At 42.2% G+C, this 22,771-nt stretch overlaps 1 protein-coding gene across 1 annotated transcript in view; it reads right to left on the minus strand.

Annotated features, from left to right (window-relative positions):
- Positions 1-7,440: 7,440 nt before the first annotated feature.
- The window catches only part of LOC145397988 (glutamate receptor ionotropic, delta-1-like), a 254,064-nt gene continuing 238,733 nt past the window's right edge, over positions 7,441-22,771 (minus strand). The window contains exon 5 of the mRNA XM_080270955.1: positions 7,441-7,551. Coding sequence (XP_080127081.1) covers positions 7,441-7,551 — 111 coding nt within the window. The remainder of the gene's footprint in view (positions 7,552-22,771) is intronic.

Consider the following 22,771-nt stretch of genomic DNA (forward strand, 5'->3'; position numbering starts at 1 on the left):
TTGACAGACAAAGGCGAAAGAGTTTGCCTAGGCAGAGTGTAAGCACAGATGCACAGTTCTTGAGAACAACAGGAGGGACCCCATCAGGCCCATACGCCTTGTTAGTACTGAGGCCAGTGATGGCAGAAAATACATCAGCTGAAGAAATTTTAATGTCAGCTATGAGGAAGTCAGAGGGGGGAAGTGATGGAGGAACAACACCGGAATCGTCTAAGGTGGAATTGGAGGAGAAAGTCTGTGCGAAGAGATCTGCTTTATCAGTAGAAGAAATAGCTACAGAACCATCAGAGTAGAAAAGAGGAGGGAAGGATGATGAGGTAAAGTTGTTAGAAAGGTTTTTGGCAAGGTGCCAGAAGGAGCGGGAAGAATTCGAGTTGGAGAGTTGAGAGCATTTAGTACGGATGAAATTATTTTTAGCAGAGCGAAGAACAGACTTAGCATGTTTCTGGGCAGAAAGTTAAGGTGATGTGATTCAGGGGTGGGTTGGCTCCGGTACCTTTTGTAGGCCCTCTCCTTGTTGCGGACAGCATCAGAACAAACGTGATTAAATCAAGGCTTTCTTGCGTTAGTCAAAGGATATGAGAAAGGAATGTATGCTTCCATGCCCGAGAGAATAACCTCCGTAATGCGCAAGGCACACTCAGATGGCTCACGACCATGGAAGCAATAATCATTCCAGGGAAAATCAAAGAAGTACGGCCTGAGGGCCTCCCAGTCCGCGGCTCCAAAATGCCACAGATGACGTTTCCCTGGAGGGTCCACAGGCCGTACCGGAGTGATAGGACAGGTTAAGGTGATAAGGTTGTGATCGGAGGAGCCCAACGGAGAGAAAAGATTAACAGAGTAAGCAGAAGGATTAGTTGTGAGGAAGAGGTCAAGTATGTTGGAGCTCTCTCCAAGGCAGTCAGGAATACGGGTAGGGTGCTGTACAAGCTGCTCTAGGTCATTAAGGATAGAAAAGATGTAGGCTTGTTCACAAGGTGGATCAATGAAAGGAGAGGAGAGCCAAAGGTGGTGGTGAACATTGAAATCTCCTAGAATGGAGATTTCTGAGAAAGGAGAAATGGATAGAATGTGTTTCATCGTAGAAGTAAGATAGTCGAAGAATTTTTGATAATCAGTAGAATTAGGGGATAAGTAAACAGCACAGATATATTTAGTCAGAGAATGACAGGAAAGCCGAAGCCAGAGTGTAGAGAATTCAGAAGAATCGAGTTCAGGAACACGAGAGCAAGATAAGTCGTTGCGTATATATACACAACAGCCACCTTTGGCTTTGAAATGAGTATAGAGAACTTGCTGTGTGGACTGTAAGGATGTGCTAAGAGTAAACAAGAGTGTAGCAAAAGAGTGAGTAAAAGTGTGTCATGATGAAATGACTGTGTGTGAATTAATTGTCGTGGGAAGAGAGTGTGCGGAAAGCAGAGCTGGGCACTTCCACAATCACTTCAGCATACCGCAAATTCCGTAACTGCAGATGTGTGAGATCATTTGCGGATTTGAGTTTGCTACAAACCATACTCAAATTCTCGGTTTTGCGCTTGCAGAAGCAAATCTGCACACGAACATAATACATGCCCAAGCCCGGCAGGCAGTGACTGGGTGAGTGACCAGCTCGCCGGTGCCACCCGCCACTCCCGCACTGTTGCCATCTGTACGATAAATATTGTGTACAGTATATATACATACATACATACATTTTATATATATATATATATATATATATATATATATATATATATATATATATATATATATATATATATATATATATATATATATATATATATATATATATATATATATATATATATATATATATATATATATATATATATATATATATATATATATATATATATATATATATATATATATATATATATATATATATATATATATATATATCCAGCCATCATCCAACCTAGTGTTGCCCCATGAGCAGCGTAGGTGCCAGGGGCTAGGCAAATTGGTCCTGACATTTAAGATCAGAGTGACCAGCCTCACTCATCCCTGAGTGGCATTACTTGAGCAATAAACCCCAACCACTACTCGGATATAAACCTTCACTGGGTCAATCCCACTGGAGCGCCGTTATTACCCACTAAACCACCAGTCGCCATAATTTGGTTATGTGAATACCACGCAACGTAGTAAATGGTTTCATGTACAGGAAACCATTTGGCTTGTCACTCAGTGTAGATTCACCCATAGACAGAAGGAGAAGGAAAGAATGAAGGAAAGAAATACAGAGGCGAGAGTGTGAAGCCACCCGTTGGTAGAAGGACGAGGAAAGAATGAAGAAAGACAGAAGAGGAAGGAAGGAAAGAAGGAAGGAGAAGAGGAAAGGACAGACACCCCAGGGCAGCACTGCATCGAGCGAGAGGATGGTGAGCGCCCCCACCAACCACGCCTGCATCTGTCTATCTATCTATCTATCTATATCTATATCTATCTATCTATCTATCTATATATATGAGAGAGAGAGAGAGAGAGAGAGAGAGAGAGAGAGAGAGAGAGAGAGAGAGAACAGCTGAAGATCAGATTCATCTGTTTTTGATATTAAATGGCTTCATACCAAGCACTTAGGAAAAGAATGGAAATGGGTATAAGCCAAGGGGGGGCAACGTTCATACTCGTGGTTAATTAACCCTAGGGAGACATAGGTCTTTTTAGTAACACCGTAGGCATACCTGGGCATTATTCACCCGGCCCTGGAAGAAAATTAAAAATATAAATATATATTTCTAATCAAAATTTGTTCATGAAACTTGGTATGAGTGTGGAATAACCTCTCTTGTTCTTGTTGAAGGGTAACATCATCATAGCAATTCGTATTCTGCTTTAAATTGTAGGGTTCCTCACTACATTACCTGAACGATATACTGCTTGTGCTTTCTGGGGAGAGGGTAAGAAATATGAATATACGGATAAAAGCCAGCAATATTCCCCAAATAAATAAAGTAAAATATAGAGGCTAATTTAAGATCAGTATTTTTTCCAGATTCTCAGACATTACAATGTTTGCTGCTGATGTAAAACTACTGCACATCTATACTCGAAAAACTTGTTTAGCTACATGCCAGTAACAAGATAAAAAGTGCAAAGATGAGCTACTAAGCCTCCCAGTCCACCTATAATATGACCTTTAGTCTAAATTTCAAATTTGTAAAACTTACAGCATTGCCAGTGCCAGTATTTCAATCTCAACAAAAATCATTAGGTAGACTAATGACAGATTAAAGAACACAATTTTACTATTTTCTTACCAGACAGCCACCTTTCCCCATGCAGTATCAATACAGATAGATGGATGGATAGATAGATAGATATACTGCATGTTGGAGTTGTCTCAATTGTTTGAGGAGTCTGGCTATGACTAAGGAGTGAGGACTGAGGTGGTTAGAGCCGAGGAATAGAGGTGGACTGATGTGTCAACTTGTCAGTGTTAGCTGTGAAGTGTAACTAAGAAATAGAAGTCCATACTGAAGATATGGAACGTGTCCGAGCTCGCCCAGTGCGAATTTTGACACATACTAGTAATATTTCACACCTTAATGCTATTAGAGATCTCCCCCAAGTGGTTATAGTAGCTCACAGAGATCTCCCCTAATGGTGAGGGATACTTTTTTACACTCCAGTCTGTACTACAGTAGCATACAGAGAAATCCCCAAATGGTAAGCAATACTGTTTTACAACCCAGCCAGCACTCTATTACCACACAGAGATCTCCCCAAATGGTCAGGGATACTTTTTTTCACATCCCACGCTGAACATTTTTTAACACTCTTAAGTGATTTTCGAACACTCTTAAGTGATTTTCGGCTGAAGTAAGTTGTCCTCGCTCTTCCTCGGACACTAATTTCATTAATTTATATACAAGAGTGAAGGAATTTCCCTTGTTTTGTTGTAAAAACAGTCTAATATAGTAATAATTATAAATGAACTCTATATTTTACTTTTACTCTAACTATAATTTTATTTTTTTAAATGGTTTGCGTTGCGTTCCATTTGCAGAACTGTAAATTTCAAGAATTTTGTGGATTTGTGGTTGGAAGACAATTTTTTTAGTTTGTGGATTTGCATTGCGGAACTGAATTTTCGTTTGCGGTGCCCACCTCTGGTGAAAAGCCTGCTTTCTGCACATTTTATTCAGTCCCAAGCAACGTGAGCAGGTGGAGTTTATTATGGTCCGTCTATTTTATGAAGAGCGTTTGGGCGTTGTCCCTCTTGGGAATTTCCTAGGTCGCCTCTCTGCCAAACGTGTACATCTCTTTGTCTCTTGTCAGCTATTTACTACTTCTAAATGAAGTTATTTACAGTATATATATATATTTAATTCTTTAATAAGGCTATATAGTGTTATAAATGCCTCTTTTTTCTTTTAATAACAATTACTTTTTATAAATACCACATCACTTGGCAGTGTTGCTTTCCAACGTTGCCACGCTTGTAAGGGTAGAGTGACCGTGTTAATCCAGGTCATTTCCACTCTGGCCGCCACCTGAGATGGATGCTCTTACTCCTGCTACTCGCTCTCGTGTGCTCCACAGTAGAGAAAAAGAACTTATTTACAACGTAAATAAATATTTTTTTAGAAGAGAAGGCAGAGGACCCATAATTGATCCCTTAAAAGCTGTTATAAACCACAAATAAACATCACACTTTAAGGAGATAATCACAGTCATAATAAAAAATAGTGTTAGAGACAGACAGACAGACAGACAGAAACAGAGAGTAGGGGAAAAGGTCATGGAGAAAGGAATGAATAAGAGTGCAACAAGACAGACAGACAGACAGTCAGTCTGGAGGCTTTTCCTCAAATTCTAAACATTCATATAAGTGTATAGACTTTTTATAGAAATAAATCTATAAAAAATGGAATTTCTATATGCAGAGAGAGAGAGAGAGAGAGAGAGAGGAGAGTGGTGTGTGGGAGGGAGAGTTGTCCTTACCGCCTTTATTCTAATCCGATTAAGTTGCCCAGTACAAAATATGGCAACACTAAGGGACGGGGACTCCTCAAGAGGGACAATGCCCAAACGCTCTTCATAAAATAGACAGACCATAGTGATGCCATCATCTGTGACTGATGTCCAGGGAATTAGGAAGCCGCTTCTCATCACAAAGGAGCTGGGCCGCAGCATTCCGGGGCATTTCCGGTTGAAGGGGGACAGGGAGGTAGATCATGCCCTGTGGGATCACAGGTGTTCGAAACAAAGGCACGAGACCTGTCAGATTCGGCTTAAGTGGATTAGTCCGGGGCACCTTAATCCGCCTTAATCGATAACGACACTAGCCGGGGTGAATTCTCGGGCTTTTACTCTGTCTCTCCATGCTTTATTTTTTCTTTCTTTGTCTCTTTCATTCTCACTCTTCAAGACGGGCGTTCATCCGCCGTTACACTATGTAAACATGAATAAGTCAGCTTTGTAGGAAATACATCATTACATACAAGTAAATCTGGTTTTATCTCAAGAGAGCATTGTGCAAAGCCAGCATAAGTCTGCCTCACCTATCAGTGTCAATATTGGAAATCTGGCATTTGCCCATCCATACAGTATATGCACACCTCTCAACTGGATAACAAATTCACATGTCGACATTGCGTGATAACTTGACATGGTAACAAGTTTAGAATACAGGAACTGTCAGCCAGAGACCAAGTGGGTGCATGCGGATGATCTTAAGCGTGCACCGAAAGGCTCGGTGTTGGAGGAGTCACTTGCAGAAATTACATCCACCTCTACTCCTCCTGTCCCTCCATCTAAACCCTCTTACAATCCTTCACCTTCCCCAGTCAATGAATATCTATTAAAGTTTTGCTTTGCATACAAACCTTCTGTTTCTTGCATATTCATCTCTTCATAATCATCCCTATAAATTCGAACTTATTTTTGTAGGTAACATTTTTGGGGTTTGGTGAACCTAAGAGTGTCCGGGTTGGGTTGAGGACGATGGTGGTGTACGACCTGGGGTTTTGGCCGGCTCAGGAGGCGAGGTAATGGTGATAGACAATGTAGTCTCCTTGAGCTACGGTCTCGAGCCCTTGGCCGATGTAGCCATTGTCCTGCCCCATATTGCACACCAACGGAATGAGATACAGACCCTCCTTTCAACCATTGTGGGGAATCACGACAAGGATGCATTCTGGTACCCTCTTTATTTAACAATTTGTTGGAAACTACAGCAGATTCAAATAAAGTCCTCCCACTTAAATGATACAATTTCCAGCATATGTGGATGGTCAGCAACAGTGGCAGTAGGCATGTAATAAATGGTGGGAGTTGGACATACCTATGCAGGAAGAGGAGGTTCAGTAGGGATGAATGTGACAAGGTTAGCATGGATACTGGCATAACATCTGACAAATAAAATGCAGCCTTTAGAGGTATGATGAATTTTAATTACATCATCATCATTATCATCTGGACCTCCTTTTCCACCCTATGGCAGGGTGAGCATTACATCTCTCTCTCTTTTTCTCTCTCTCTCTCTCTCTCTCATATATATATATATATATATATATATATATATATATATATATATATATATATATATATATATATATATATATACATATATATATATATGTATATATATATATATATATATATATATATATATATATATATATATATATATATATATATATATATATATATATATAATTGAAGTAAGTCAAGAAAAATTATATATAATCTACAGGCCTTTATTAAGGATTATGGCAGAATGGAAAGGCGAAATGAACTGCAGGCCAGAGGAAGAAAAGGTTGGGATGAGACAAGGTGTAGGGAGGTCTGGGGTGAGGCAGGCTGGAAAGAGGGCTGGGGTGAGGAAGTTTGGAGAGACACAGAAGGGTGGAGGCAGTTGTGAGGTGAGGTAGGGTGTAGGATGGACTGGAGTGAGGCAGGGTGGAGGGCGAGGAGGAATAATTTAGGATAATGGGAGAGGTGGGATACTTTTCGGGGGAGGGAGAGTGGGGGGAGGCAGGGTGGAGAGAAAAGAGAGATGGGCCAGAGTGGAGGGAGTGTTGGGGATTAGTAGGGTCGAGTTAGGGTTGGGGGTGGATGAGTGTGGAGGTCAGGCTGGGGTGAAATAGAAAGGAGGGAAAGTAAGGGTAATGGAAAGTGGAGGGAGGCTGCGGTGAGGTAGGGTGGAGGAAGTACTGCAGTGTAGCACAATAGAGGGAGTTTGTGGCGTAGAGGGAAGGCTGGGGTGAAACAGGGTGAAGGGAATGCTGGGGTAAAGCAGAGTGGAGGGAGTGCTAGGGTGAGACAGGGTGAAGGGAAACCTGGGGTGAGGCAGGGTGGAGGGAGAATTGGGATGAGGGAGTTTGGAGGGAGGGCTGTTGTGAGGCAGGGTTGTGGGAAGACTGGGATAGAGGCATGGTGGCGTGAGGCAGGGTGGTGGAAGAGCTAGGGCTTGGCTAATCTAGGTCAGACGAGGTGCTCCAGCATCAGGGTGAGAGAGGCAGCAAAAAGGCCCAGCACCAGCACGATGAAGGCGCTCTGTAGATGCCCCAGGTTCAACACCCCGTCGCCACGAACCTGAAACACACAATTATATACCACCAATGACTTGCTTTACACACATATGGCTTGGCTCACCTTCATAATTATATATCTTGTAACCGGAAATGCAACCAATTCACAGCAGACCTTTTATGATCAGAGAGAGAGAGAGAGAGAGAGAGAGAGAGAGGGGGGACTTACAATAAAGGATTATAATAAAGGAACTTGGAAGGGAATAGAAAGATAATAGCTGGATTTCTTAATTTACAGAAAGCATAAGACAATGTGCGTGAGACGGTAGTTTGTTTGGGTTCGAGGATAAGAGCTGCACCTACAAAGCTAGTAAGTTTAGGTATGGATATTTAGAGATTTAGACAACTTTAGTTACTCATTATTATTATTATTATTATTATTATTATTATTATTATTATCACCATCATCATCATCATCCGGACCTTCTTTCCCACCCTAGGGCAGGGTGAGGAGTAGCAATGTCCAGACAGCCCAAATTTGCCCAGTCCAATGGGCCACGTTTCCATTCACTCATCATTCAAGCCCCAGGAATCCTGGCTCTATCGGATATGCAAAAAAAAAAAAAAATCATCACGTTCTTTAGCTTCACATATTCGTATCCAATAGAGTCAATCCAGATGCTGCTATGTTAAAAAGGGGTGCCAAAATCCCTGATAATGCTCTTCTCCTCGCAACATTCGATCTCCTGTCAGTTCCCTAGCCTCACCGACTTCCAAACCTCTCTTTCTCACACATTCATCCACCATGTCTCTCCACCTTCTCCTTGGCCTACCTCGCCTCCTCCCTCCTTCGAATTCGCTCAGATATACCTTTTTCACCACTCTATTGTTATCCATCCTCTCCACATGACCACACCATCTCAATACACTCTCTTCGATTCTGGTGTTCACCGATTTCCTCACTCCGCAGGGAGGCGGTGGCAACATCGGTAGAGAGGCGGCCTGCAGTGCTAATGGACCCAGGTTCGAATCCCGGCTGGGGCAAGGAACAGTTTAAGGATTTGAATTTCTTTAAAAGCAGACTTTTCTGATCTACCAGATGACATGTCATAAAAGTACCCCCGCTAATACAAGTACACTAGTCAAGTAGGGACCGCCCTAGCATGTACTCAATACGGATGGTAGGTGTTAGCGCCGAAGTGGTGACATGTGGAGATGTAGGAGGACTACTGGGTCCCAAGGAGGACTACTGGGACTTGGGAATAGGCCCTGAAGCCTTTGCCCACACTCAGACACGTAAAAAAAAAAAAAGAAGATAATAGCTGGATTTGTTAATCTAAAGAAAGCATAAGACAATGTGCATGAGACGGTAGTTTGTTTGGGTTGGAAAATAAGAGCTCCACCTACAAAGCTAGTAAGTTTAGGTATGGATATTTAGAGATTTAGACAACTTTAGTTACTCATTATTATTATTATTATTATTATTATTATTATTATTGTTACGTATTATAATTTATTTTTATTATTTATACACAGAATGGTTTCAGATGAAATTGGAACTGCGTCAAAGATCTGCTTTGAGTCCGTTTCTGTTCTTAGCTATTTCATGTAGGGAAGAAAGAACTAAATCTTAACGGCTCACGAAAAATTGCTTTCTCCAAGAAAAAAAAAAAAAAAGGACAAAAGAGGGTCAAAATTATGCTCCGTTCATTTACAGATGCCTGGACAAATTCTGTTTAAAAGACTGCGTGTCATAGACAAAGGGGAAATAGAGAGTGAGGCAGACAGTTGCAAAGTTAAACTATTGCATGCAGGAACGACAGAGAGTAACAGGTCATTTCTGCATTATAAAGTTTAACAGAAAAGAGGTGAGACTGCATTGGCAGACAGGCGAGACGCGCCTGCCGTAATGGAGGAAGATTGCAAGGGGACAGTTCTGAAAAGCAGTGGTTATTTAAATATTGACAGACAAAAATGCAATACTGCGGTGAAGAGAGAGAAAACCGATGATGGGAGTCTATAAGAAGAAAGTAGCTAATGAAACGAAAACTCCTTGACTTAATCCTGTTGTAGCTGATTATTGTTGCTGATCAACCATAATCTGCATGACCGAGCAGGCATATCAACCACAAGCAATTACTGCCCCTACGGGGTAGTGAACCAATGTCGCCATGAAGTTGACAGCTTTGTTTGCTGGATGGATGCCGCATCTGTTTCTTCACCAACTTAATAGGGGCGCCATTGCAGGTTCCATTTCGCTTTTTGCTCATTGGGTATATGGTTACTACACGGCATTGTAAATAGTTTCTTGGGTCACAGGAAACAATGAGGCTTGTCACTCAGTACAGAGCCAACTGAATTGGATAGAAGAGGAAAAAAAAAACTGAGAGGAAGGATGAGAGAAAGAGGAAAAGAGGAGGGCAGACATGGAAGTGCATTATTAATGTGACGGAAGAAGTAAGCACCACTACATTAACCCGCCCCGTCCAGTCAACGTATGAGTACGTTGCAACGATTTGCATTTGCCAGTCCCGGCGACATACCGGTATGTTGTGCAATTGCAATGTGCATAATTTCGACAATTTTCAAAATTCGTGCTTGATTTGCAGTACGTACCCTCGCATGACCTTCCCCTACCTGCCACCAGGCGGGGACACTCGGCGACCCCACACGACCCGCGCTAGCCCACCACTTGTCCACTCACCTGGTAGCCACAGTCCTGCTCAGACATGGCTAAGAGAGATCTCTCAGACAGCGAAATTCAAGTCGCCCTGGACACCTTTACCGGCGACAGTGATTCCCCACTGGACGACGAGGATATGGACAAGGATTATGTGCAGCCAGAGGAGGAAAAAACCACCAGCAGTGACGAGGAAGTTCCATCTCCCAGGAAGCGGCAGTACGTGACTTACCGTGCTGCTAGAGAGGGGCAGCAGGCAAAGAAGTCACGTGCAATATCCTATCCCTATCCCCAGCGTGATTTGGAACCAGAATTCGAGGATGAGGACGAGGATGAGGACGATGACGGAGCCGTGGGACGTGCTGCCACGTGGTATGGACGTGAGGTAATAACACATCGTGGGCCAGAGCACACACCACGTCATATGAGCAGGTATGGGCCTAGCATTTTGTCTGGGGAGCTAGGAAGTCAAGTGAAGGGAGTGGGGAGTGAAAGGGAAAGTCCAGGGAGGATTAGGGAATGTGAGAGTGACGTGAGTGAGTCATTGCTCTCCCTACGTAGTGTGAGGCGGCGTAGTGGATCACGTGGGCCAGTGCGGGTGCGTTCCTTATCACGTGGGGTTGTGAGGGAGGGGGAAGGTGGGGAGGAACCACTCCAAAGCACGTCTTATGCTCCCCAATATCCCCTAACACGTGGTCGAGCTAGGGTGCATGAGAGAGCACGTGGTGTTGTAATGGAGAGGGATGGTGGGAAGGAACCACTCCCCAGCACGTCTTATGCTCCCCAATATCCCCTAACACGTGGTCGAGCTTGGGTGCGTGAGAAATCACGTGGTGTTGTCATGCAGGGGGAAGGTGGGGAGGAACCACTCCCCAGCACGTCTTCTGCTCCCCAGTATTCCCCTATTTCATTCCCACAGCCCCCTAATGTTCCTCAAGGCCGTAAGGGTAAGGGAAAGGGAAAGGGTAAAGGCAGAGGGAAGAGGAGTGACAGTGGGGAAGCCCTCCGCACTCCTTCTCCCCCACCTCCCCAACCAGGATCTCCTCCCCACCCAGACGAAGGCGTGATGGGGATGATGGGGACGAGGGATTTGTGTCGTGGGATTGGGAGGATGGGAGTGATTTTTCTCCCCTCATTCACCCCTTCACTGAGCATGGGTGATCTGGCTGCATTGCTCCAGGAATTCACCGTAATTCCACCAGATTGGATTTTTTCCACCTGTTTTTCAGTGAGGCATTTGTTGATCAGATTGTACACCAAACAAACCTGTTTGCAAGCGCCCAGCGCCTAGAGAGTGAAAGATTGGGAACAAGGAGTAGGCATTCTATCATCTATGATTACCCTGTCTCCCTTCCAGAAATGTTCTTATTTTTTGCCCTGGTCCTTTTGATGGGTATTATAAGAAAAAATTCCTGCTTACTGGACTAGGGACCCTGTTATGTTTACCCCAATATTTGGGCAAGTGATGAGCCGTAATCGGTTTCAACAAATTCTAAGTTGCCTCCATTTCTATGATGCTCATGACCCTGCAAATGCAAACAACACTGATAAAATGAGGCGAATTAGGTTGGTCTTTGATCACCTCAGGCAAACCTTTCGTTCCTCATTCTATCCCTATAGAGACCTCGTCATAGACGAGAGTCTCGTGTTGTGGAGAGGCAATATTTCATTCAGACAGTATATGCACAGCAAAAGGCACCGTTTTGGGTTCAAGATCTTTGTTATGTGCGACTGTAGGACTGGATACGTGCAAGACATAGTCTTGTACACCGGTGCACAGACAGACATAATAGAAGATCGAAGTATTGGACTGTCGGGAGCAGTGGTAAAGACGATGATAGAAGACTACCTTCATCGTGGTCACGTTCTCTACCTCGACAACTGGTACATTAGCCCTCTTCTCGCTCGTTATCTTCACATGCATGAAACGGGAGTCTGTGGAACCGTAAAGGTGAACCGGCGTCACATGGCCAAGGTAGGGCGGAAACTTGCAAGGAATGAGGTTGTCTTCTTCAAAGCCAACAACATCCTTGCAACAATGTGGAACCACAACAGAGAAGTAAGCCTCTTGTCCACGGTTCACCGCCCCTTGATGCACCGTACTGATTCTGTTGATTACCGTAGCGAGAGCAGGCGTCGTGTTTGGAAACCTGAGTGTGTTATGGATTACAATATAAACATGCGCCTCGTGGACCAGTCAGACTCCATGATATCGACGGTAGAGTGTGCCAGGACCACGATGAAGTGGTATAAAAAACTGTTCTTTCACTTGCTAGATATCACTGCTCTGAATTGCCACCACCTTCACGCCATGACAACAGGAGTTCAGGAAACATTTGAAGGGTTTGTGAGGAAGCTCACAAGAGAAATCTTTGCAAATTATGCTGTTGAAAGGCCCCAACATCGCACCCGCACTGCCCCTATTGCCCAAACTCCCCAGAGAATATCCGGCCACCATTTTCCCACTCCTATCCCTCCCCAGCCAAACAGACCTAGGCCCTAACGCAGGTGTCACGTGTGCAGTAATTCCCAGGTGAGACTCACGACTCAGAGGAAGGACACCCGCTATGAGTGCGCGCAGTGTGACGTGAGTCTCTGTATTCACCCATGTTTTAGTGAATATCACACGTTGATGCAATTTTAGTATGGTGTGAATGCGAAAGGACGCAGAAATTATGAGGTAAATGCGACAGACAAACGCTCATTGAAATTATCAGTCATGTTGATCTCCAAATATTAGTATAAAGTGCATACAGGTAGAACATAAGTGAAAACATTGTATGTAAGTATATAAATCTGCCCTAAGTTGAAACTTACATAGCGAGGGTTTTATGATGCGATATTCTGTCGCTCAGTGCAATAAATACGGCCCGTAATTATATAATTATTATTATTGGAAATTCTTACGGGTATAATATAATTTGAAATTATTGTAAGTGCTGATATACATTCTAAGTCAAATATTCATAGCGTGTGTATAGAGATGCGATTTCCTGACGCTCAGTTGAATGAATAAGGCACGTATTAGTGAAAATAAAAGTCAGCAAGTGATAAAGTGAATAATTAGTATATAAGTGTGTGAGTGAATTAGTACATAAGTGTGTGAGTATTATGTTTGTCGAAACATTCCTTGCGAGGGTATTTTCATGCGATATTCTCACACTCACTTGAATAAATAATGGCAGTAATTATGGACAGTGCATTATAGGGGAGTAAACGTGTGTAATGTAAGTGGGAAATTATAAGTGGAGTGAATAAATAAAGTAGATGATGAAACACGAGTGTTTGAGATCGTGGTTGCTACGTGAATATGCGCTAGCATATCGCTAAATGCCCTCGTAATGAATGAAAATAACTGAAAATCTTTACAGTGGTGGAGGAAAGGTTCTATGTAAAGGGGAAAATAATTGGAAAGTGATAAAACAATTTGGTATGTTGAAATACGAGTCATAGCGAGTGCACTTACTAAGCTGATGTGCACTATACTTATGCTGCATGTCATCATAATGAATGAAAACATCTGAAAACACTTACAAACAGTTGTAATTGGTAAAATGTCATTGAAACAGAAGTATACAAGTAGAAAAAATGATAGGTTGACTCATACCAGACACTTAGCATATAGCATGTTACGACTCGGACCAAACTCGCTATGCTCGCGCGATGGTACAATGCTTATTTTTCATATATATGTGTCTGAAATCCATTATATTGTTACTGTTATTGTTTATTAGTTCAAATTCAATAAATATAGAGGTGTTGTGTGTTGTTTCTCCCATTATTCCTTACCATAGAAAACGTAAACGCATATCCAGCCCATTACAGAACACCATACCTGCCGGGGGGAACCGCGCCTATACGGACCACTGATAGACCGCGGGAACCACTTTCTTTGTGATTTTCCTTCGTTTCTCGACCTAAGCGGAAGTTTTAGCAAAAAAAAAAATTTCCAAAAAGGCTCGGGACTGGGGGATGTCATAGGTGCAGAAAACCTCGGGACGTGACGGATTAAGTGAGTGGATAATGGTTGCCACAACCTCCCACCATAGACAGTAGTAAAACAGAACGGCCAATAGTTCAGTGAGTGAACACTTACAATATCTGCTTGCAACATCCTTGATATATCACATGATTTTGGCTCCCTCATGGCCAGCAGACATGCCACACGCATGTTCGAAATCAGTCTGAGACCAGCAGTTGGTGACAGTGAATGGGTGCTCCCATGTTTCTTTAAAATCACCTGTTGGGACGCCTTTGTTTTTTGGAACCCTGTTTTTATCCCACACAGACATTCGTGCCGCTCCATCAGCTCGAATATCACATGTGGACTGCTGACTGGTGGAGAGCGTGGAGGTTTTCTCAGACTCGCGAGCTTTAATCACACTTTAAACCGCCCCGTCCCGGAGACGTGAATTCACTTCCTCACATGATGTGCACTCATATCCCGGAGACGTAAATTAACGCGGCAACATTGCAAGGTCCCTAATTTGCATAATTTTCAATTTTCGCGAGTGATTTTTGGCACGTATACACGGGACACCTTCCTTTACAAGATGCCAGGCAGGGACAATGCCTTACCTAGCATGACCTCCTCCCTCCCTCCTGCATGACCTTTTCTCAGCAATTCACCTGTTATCAGTGACCTGGCCAGTAAAGCCATGTCATGCCACGGTACGAAATTCAGGGCCAGAGTGATTCCCCAATCGATGACAATGTGGAGGACAAACATTAGAGGAAGAAACAGTCAGAAATGATGATCAGGTAATGTGGCAAAAAAAGGTCAGGAATGGTGATGAGTTAGTAAGTGAAACAATGCTTATAATGCTTATGTTCCCGTTTGAAAACCAATATACTCTCGTACTACATATAAATTCTTACCAAATAAATAAATAAATACCATTTATGAGTGGTGTAGAATAGTTATCCACCCACAGAACTCGTTTTCTTTGCAGCCAGCCTGATAGAAAACCCTGTAAGGTAAGGAGGTACTCCTACCTGGATTGAGTATTTTAAACCTCAGGTGGGCGATCTCTCTATGAATTTTCGATGTTTCTCACCAAAAGCGGATGTTTGAGCCAAAAAAAAAAAGGTCCAAAAATGTTGGGACTGGGGCGTACCACTGCCCAGAAAACGTCGGGATGGGGCGGGTTAATGCAACGTGTAACGATTAAACATATCAGTCCAATAACCTACCTTACATTTATTGCTGGTCCATCCAAAAAGATTGTGTTAAAATTAGGATAAATCTCATGTGCAGAAAGAACTACTTAAGCCCTAAATGACCACTAGCATTCAACAATGCTTTGCTGTAGCGTGACCGGTTGCATCAATGCAAATTGATCTACAAAAAACTGCATACAATTCTGGGAAGTGGACGAAGGTCTGAGAGGTGTTGACACCGATCTACTCTACCCTTCAAACCAATCAGGCGGTCAGTAGCCTACATCTCGTGAATGAGTCACGAGTAGACGTGTGTCATTTGCTCCCCTGAAGTGTTAGTGTATGTAAGAATAAGAAGGTAAGTAAAGAAGGAAAGTGTGTTTCGCAGACAATGACTGCATATCAATGTTTGCTTCCCCTGCTCACTCTACACCCCACAACTTATAACACTACAAATGTAAAAGGTAAGTTTTTTCTTTACCTTTACTCGTTTTATTTGTCATGATTTTATTGCACTGTTTTCCTGTTGTTCCTTTTTTTTTTTTTTTTTTTTTTTTTTTTTTTGTTTCATTTGTAGGAAAATGCCCATATTTCTTGTTTCTTGTACCTATAACTTACAACCTCACCATCCCTCTTCCTTCTTTCCTCAGCCCATCTGCTAATTTTGCCTTTATCATTTTCTGACAAGGAGGATTGTCCCTAAACACACAGCTGCACCCATTATCTTGAAAGAAACTAAAAATAGCATCCTTCTCCTCTCTTTTAAAATGCACTGTACCATCCAGAATACAAAAACAACTCCATACAGGAAAAAACATTATGAACATCGAAAAGAGGAAAAAATGATAATGCTTTTATTTATAAGTACACATAATATATACCGACTTTGTTCACTTTACATATTTCTTGTTTTGCATAAGCACTTCAGCAACATATGAGGTGTCCTCGTAGTGAATAAATGGATGTAAAACCTTTCCCTGCTTTCATGCTAAATAACTCATGTCGGGCACTAATCTCGAGTCAATATGAATATTGGGTGTGACGGTTCAGCTCATACAAACAATGCAGCACCCTTATATGGTAAATGAATAAATATAGCATCTTTAGACACACACTACACCACTCAGACTATAAAACGAACTTCATACTTGAATAATCACAATAAACACCAACAATAGTTGAAAATAAATCAGAAGAATTTTTTGAGAGAGAGATATATATATATATATATATATATATATATATGGAGCTTCAGTGGTAAAGTGTGCGTTTTGGCACACTGGAGAGCGAGGGTTCGCGCGCCGCCAGGGTACTAAACTTTGGAAGCATTCTCCCTTCCATGTACTGCTTTGGTGGACACCAGGGGTGCTGTGGTTGAACCAGTGTCGCATACTGTAAAGTATATTTGCACCCAGTCGGCTTGCACAGGCCGATTACACTTGGTGCACAAACTACACACACATCCAGTACAACACTACAATTATACTTACAAGCACTTCGCACCCTACATACAATCTCTACTAGACAGCCTAAGCCACTTGGTAGAGATACATTGGCTGTATCGTCCCTCCTTCGGTCTGGATAGGCCGGTGCAGCAGTGAATACTCAAACAGCTCATGATGCTGCTGCTGCTGCTGCTGCTGCTGATGATATATATATATATATATATATATATATATATATAAAGTTAAGAAGCGAGATTTTCTAATCAGGTAGTCGAGCAGCTTCTTGACATTTCCCGATGTCAATTTACCAATTTACCAATTTGCCTGCTGTTTGTGAGTGTAGTTGTTTCGTAAGTTATGAATTAATTTTTATACTCTTTTTCTTTATGATGTTTTATTTATGTGATTGTTTCTTAAATATCATTTAATTCGATTTTGTATGCTAAATAGTTGGTGATAGCCAATACCCTCTTCAGGCACGAAATGATCCACAGGTATACATGGCGAGTGATGAGAAGCTTGGGTGGTGAACTGAATGAAAGGAAGGCAATGATTGATTATGTGTGTGTGGATGAAAGGATGCGAAGATGTGTAATGGATGCAAGAGCTTATAGAGGTTGGGGGAGTGGACTTTCTGATCACTACTTGCTGGTGGCCAGAATCAAGATACAAATAAGATGGAGTAATAGAAGAAGGGAACGATGGGAAGAAGGAGTATTTGTAAGGAGAGTGGAAAGGTTACAAGAGGATGAGAAAAAGGCAGAATATAAGAGAGAAGTGGAGGAACGACTGGGCAAATATGAATCGGAGCAGATGGGGAACGTGGAAGGTGTGTGCAGGATAATCACAGAAGAAAAATGTGCAGCATGTGATGTGGTTTGTGAGATGAAGAGAAGACGCAGGGGGGTGAAAGGAACAGTGTGGTGGAATGAAGAGGTGAGACATGCTGTGGCACAAAAGAAGAAAGCATACAATGATTGGATGAGAAATAGGGGCGTGGAAGAAGTTGAGAGGCGAAAGAGAGAGTTATATGCAGAAAGAAAGAGAGAGGTAAAAAGAATAGTAAGAGTGAGTAAGAAGAAAATGGATGAGGAATTTGGAAGGAATTTGAGTGTAAAGTGGAGGGACTGTAAGAAAGTGTTCTGGAAAGAGGTGAAGAGAGTAAGACAGGGTGGAAGTGTAATTAGTAGGGCGGTGAAAGATAAAAATGGTAGATTACAAGTGGAGAAGGGAGAAAAAGTGAGCAGATGGAGAGAACACTTTAAGGAATTGTTCAACATAGAGGATGGAAAAGATGCGAGTATAAGTGGCTGGTGAATGGCTGGGAGAAGGAGGGAGGTGAGAAGACAGGAAGAAATCAGTAGGATAGAAGTTGTGGAAGCAATGAAGAAAGTTAAATTGGGGAAAGCCCCAGGAATTGATGAAGTGTTTAGTGAAATGTTGAAGCATGGGGGAGATATAGTAGAAGAATGGATGTGGAAGATGTCCAGATTGGCCTGGGAGGAAGGTAGAGGTCCGGAGGATTGGAAGTCAGGTATAATTATTCCCTTGTACAAAGGAAAAGGGGAAAAGGAAGTGTGTGGTAATCATAGGGGCATTTGTCTTCTTAGTATAATAGGAAAATTGTATGATAGGATACTTATTGACAGAGTTAGGGAAATAACAGAGGAATTAGTTGAAGAAGAACGGGGAGGCATTAGGAAGGGAAGAAGTTGTGTAGATCAGATATTCATTCTCTGATCTTTAGTGAAATAGTTTCTAGAGAGGGGAAAGAAGTTGTATGCGGCTTTCATCGATTTCAAGAAAGCATATGACAGGGTGGATAGACAAGGATTGTGGAAAGTATTAAGAATATATGGAGTAAATGGAAAGATGTTGAATTATGTGAAGAGTATGTATGATGGTGCTAAAGCTGAAGTGCATGTGGATGGTGAACTGAGAGAATTTTTCTTTTTGAAGCTTGGGTTGAAACAGGGATGTGTCATGTTTTCATGGTTGTTCAATCTGTACATGGATGGGGTAATAAAAGAGGTACAAGGTAGGGTAGTGGATGTTGGAGTGGCCCTGGTGAGAGAGGGTAGTGTTTGGAAATTCCCTGTACTGTTGTTTGCAGATGATACTGTGTTTTTGAGTGAAGACGAATGGGAGCTGCAAGGCTTGGTGGATGAGTTTGGGAGAGTGTGTAAGAAACGGAATCTAAAGGTGAATGTAGGGAAGAGTAAAGTGATGGTCTTCGAGAGAGGTGAAGTCAGTGAATGTACAGCGAGGTTGGATGGTGCGGAGTTGGAAAATGTGAGTACGTTTAAGTACTTGGGTAGTGTGATGAGTAAGGATGGAGGTTTGGAGGGTGAAGTGCTTGAAAGTGTACAGCAGGGAAGAAAGGTTGCTGGTTCCTTGAAAGCAGTGATAAGAAACAGGGAAGTGAGCATGGCAGTGAAAAAGTTGCTTCATGACAGTATTGTGATACCAACTCTAACGTATGGAAGTGAAGCTTGGACGTTGTTGGAAGGGCACAAGTCAATAATGAGAGCAGTGGAAATGAGTTTTTTAAGAGGAGCCTGTGGATTCACATGGAGAGACAGGCTGAGGAGCGTTGTGGTGTGAATGTGGATGTGATAGGAAGCATTAGGAGGAGTACACTGAGGTGGTTTGGCCATGTGGAGAGGATGGAGGGTGAAAGACTGACGAAGAGAGTGTATGTGAGTGAAGTAGAGGGGGGGAGAGGGAGGGGGAGGCCGAGGATGACATGGAGGGATGGGATGGAGAGGTATATGAGAGGGGGGGGGTGAGTTGGGAGCAGGGCAGTGAAATGGCGGGGAACAGGGCCACGTGGAGGCGATTTGTTTGTGGCCACCCCGAATGGGATTGAGGCGTCTGGGAATAGATAGATAGATAGATGTAATATACGAAAACTCTGTCATGTTTTGGATATCTTTGAGTTGGCAACTGTTGTTCTCGTAGAATGTAGAAGTTTCTAGGGCAATGGAAGCTTACATAAGGATGGGAAAGACAATAGAGGGAGTTCAACCGGGTTTCACGTTAGTTTGAGTGAAGAGCAGTGTCAGTGAAGTGTCAGTGAAGTTTGTATATTTTCGTTACTTGTGAAAAGAATGAAGTGTTACTAAAGTGTGTATATCATCGGCATTTGTAAAAATAGTGAAGTGTTGTCAAGCATTAAGTGCAATTGCTGTTAGTAAAGTTCAGTGCTTGCGAAAATAGTGAAATGAACAACCATGAGGACATCACACAACCTTGTCGCACGGCCTCACCAATCGTGAACCATTCACTTCGGTGTCTATTATCCCTTACACATGCTTCACTACCATCTTAAAAAACTCTTGACGGCACCTAGCAGCTTACCCTCTACACCGTACATGCGCAAAACTTTCCACAATCCTTCTCGGTCCACTTTGTCATATGCTTTTTCGAGGTCCATGAATGCCATAAACACGTTACGGTCCTTCTCACAAGCCTTTTAAGATTATTATTATTATTATTATTTTTATTATTATTACTTTTTTTCTTACAGAGAGAGAGAGAGAGAGAGAGAGAGAGAGAGAGATGGAGAGAGAGAAAGATACAATAAAGGATTACAGTAAAGGAACTTGGAAGGGAAGAGTAAGATAATGGCTGGATTTGTTAATCTAGATAAAGCATAAGACAATGTGCGTGAGACGGTAGTTTGTTTGGGTTCTAGAAAAAGAGCTGCACCTACAAAGCTAATAAGTTTAGGTACGTGATTTTAGTTGTTATTATTATTATTATTATTATTACGTATTATAATTTATTTTTATTATTTATACACAGAATGGTTTCAGATGAAAATGGAACTGCGTCAAAGATCTGCCTTGAGTCCGTTTCTGTTCTTAGCTATTTCATGTAGGGAAGAAAGAACTAAATCTTAACGGCTCACGAAAAATTGCTTTCTCCAAGAAAAAAAAAAAAAGGACAAAAGAGGGTCAAAATTATGCTCCGTTCATTTACAGACGCCTGGACAAATTATGTTTAAAAGACTGCGTGTCATAGACAAAGGGAAATAGAGAGTGAGGCAGACAGTTGCAAAGTTAAACTATTGCATGCAGGAACGACAGAGAGTAACAGGTCATTTTTGCATTATAACGTTTATCAGAAAAGAGGTGAGACTGCATTGGCAGACGGGCGGGACGCGCCTGCCGTAATGGAGTAAGATTGCAAGGGGACAGTTCTGAAAAGCTGTGGTCATTTAAATATTGACAGTCAAGAGACAAAAATGCAATACTGCGGTGAAGAGAGAGAAAACCAATGATGGGAGTCTATAAGAAGAAAGTAGCTAATGAAACGAAAACTCCTTGACTTAATCCTGTTGTAGTTGATTATTGTTGCTGATCATCCATAATCTGCATGACCGAGCAGACATATCAACCACAAGCAATTACTGCCCCTACGGGGTAGTGAACCAATGTCACCATGAAGTTGACAGCTTTGTTTGCTGGATGAATGCCGCATCTGTTTCTTCACCAACTTAATAGGGGCGCCATTGCAGGTTCCATTTCGCTTTTTGCTCATTGGGTATATGGTTACTACACGGCATTGTAAATGGTTTCTTGGGTCACAGGAAACAATGAGGCTTGTCACTCAGTACAGAGCCAACTGAATTGGATAGAAGAGGAAAAAAAAAACTGAGAGGAAGGATGAGAGAAAGAGGAAAAGAGGAGGGCAGACATGGAAGTGCATTATTAATGTGACGGAAGAAGTAAGCACCACTACATTAAGTGAGTGGATAATGGTTGCCACAACCTCCCACCATAGACAGTAGTGAAACAGAACGGCCAATAGTTCAGTGAGTGAACACTTACAATATCTGCTTGCAACATCCTTGATACATCACATGATTTTGGCTCCCTCATGGCCAGCAGACAAGCCACACGCATGTTCGAAATCAGTCTGAGGCCAGCAGTTGGTGACAGTGAATGGGTGCTCCCATGTTTCTGTATAATCACCTGTTGGGACGCCTTTGTTTTCTGGAACCCTGTTTTTATCCCACACAGACATTCGTGCTGCTCCATCGGCTCGAATATCACACGTGGACTGCTGACTGGTGGAGAGCGTGGAGGTTTTCTCAGACTCGCGAGCTTTAATCACACTTTAATGCAACGTGTAACGATTAAACATATCAGTCCAATAACCTACCTTACACTTTATTGCTGCTCCATCCAAAAAGATTGTGTTAAAATTAGGATAAATCTCATGTGCGGAAAGAACTACTTAAGCCCTAAATGACCAATGGCGTTCAACGATGCTTTGCTGTAGCGTGACCGGTTGCATCGATGCAGATTGATCTACAAAAAACTGCATACAATTCTGGGAAGTGGACGAAGGTCTGAGAGGTATTGACACCGATCTACTCTACCCTTCAAACCACTCAGGCGGCCAGTAGCCTACATCTCGTGAATGAGTCACGAGTAGACGTGTGTCATTTGCTCCCCTGAAGTGTTAGTGTATGTAAGAATAAGAAGGTAAGTAAAGAAGGAAGGAGTGTTTCGCAGACACTGACTGCATATCAAAGTTTGCTTCCCCTGCTCACTCTACACCCCACAACTTATAACACTACAAATGTAAAAGGTAAGTTTTTTCTTTACCTTTCCTCGTTTTATTTGTCATGATTGCACTGTTTTCCTGTTGTTCCTTTTTTTTTTTTTTTTTTTTTTTTTGCATCTGTAGGAAAATACCCATATTTCTTGTTTCTTGTACCTATAACTTACAACCTCACCATCCCTCTTCCTTCCTTCCTCAGCCCATCTGCTAATCTTTGCCTTTATCGTTTTCTGACCAGGAGGATTGTCCCTAAACACACAGCTGCACCCATTATCTTGAAAGAAACTAAAAATAGCATCCTTCTCCTCTCTTTTAACATGCACTGTACCATCCAGAATACAAAAACAACTCCATACAGGAAAAAACATTATGAACATCGAAAAGAGGAAAAAATGATCATGCTTTTATTTATAAGTACACATAAT

This window comes from Coenobita brevimanus, chromosome 44 (assembly GCF_032717465.1).
Source record: "Coenobita brevimanus isolate Jiangsu-jjx chromosome 44, ASM3271746v2, whole genome shotgun sequence".
Lineage (NCBI taxonomy): Eukaryota > Metazoa > Arthropoda > Malacostraca > Decapoda > Coenobitidae > Coenobita > Coenobita brevimanus.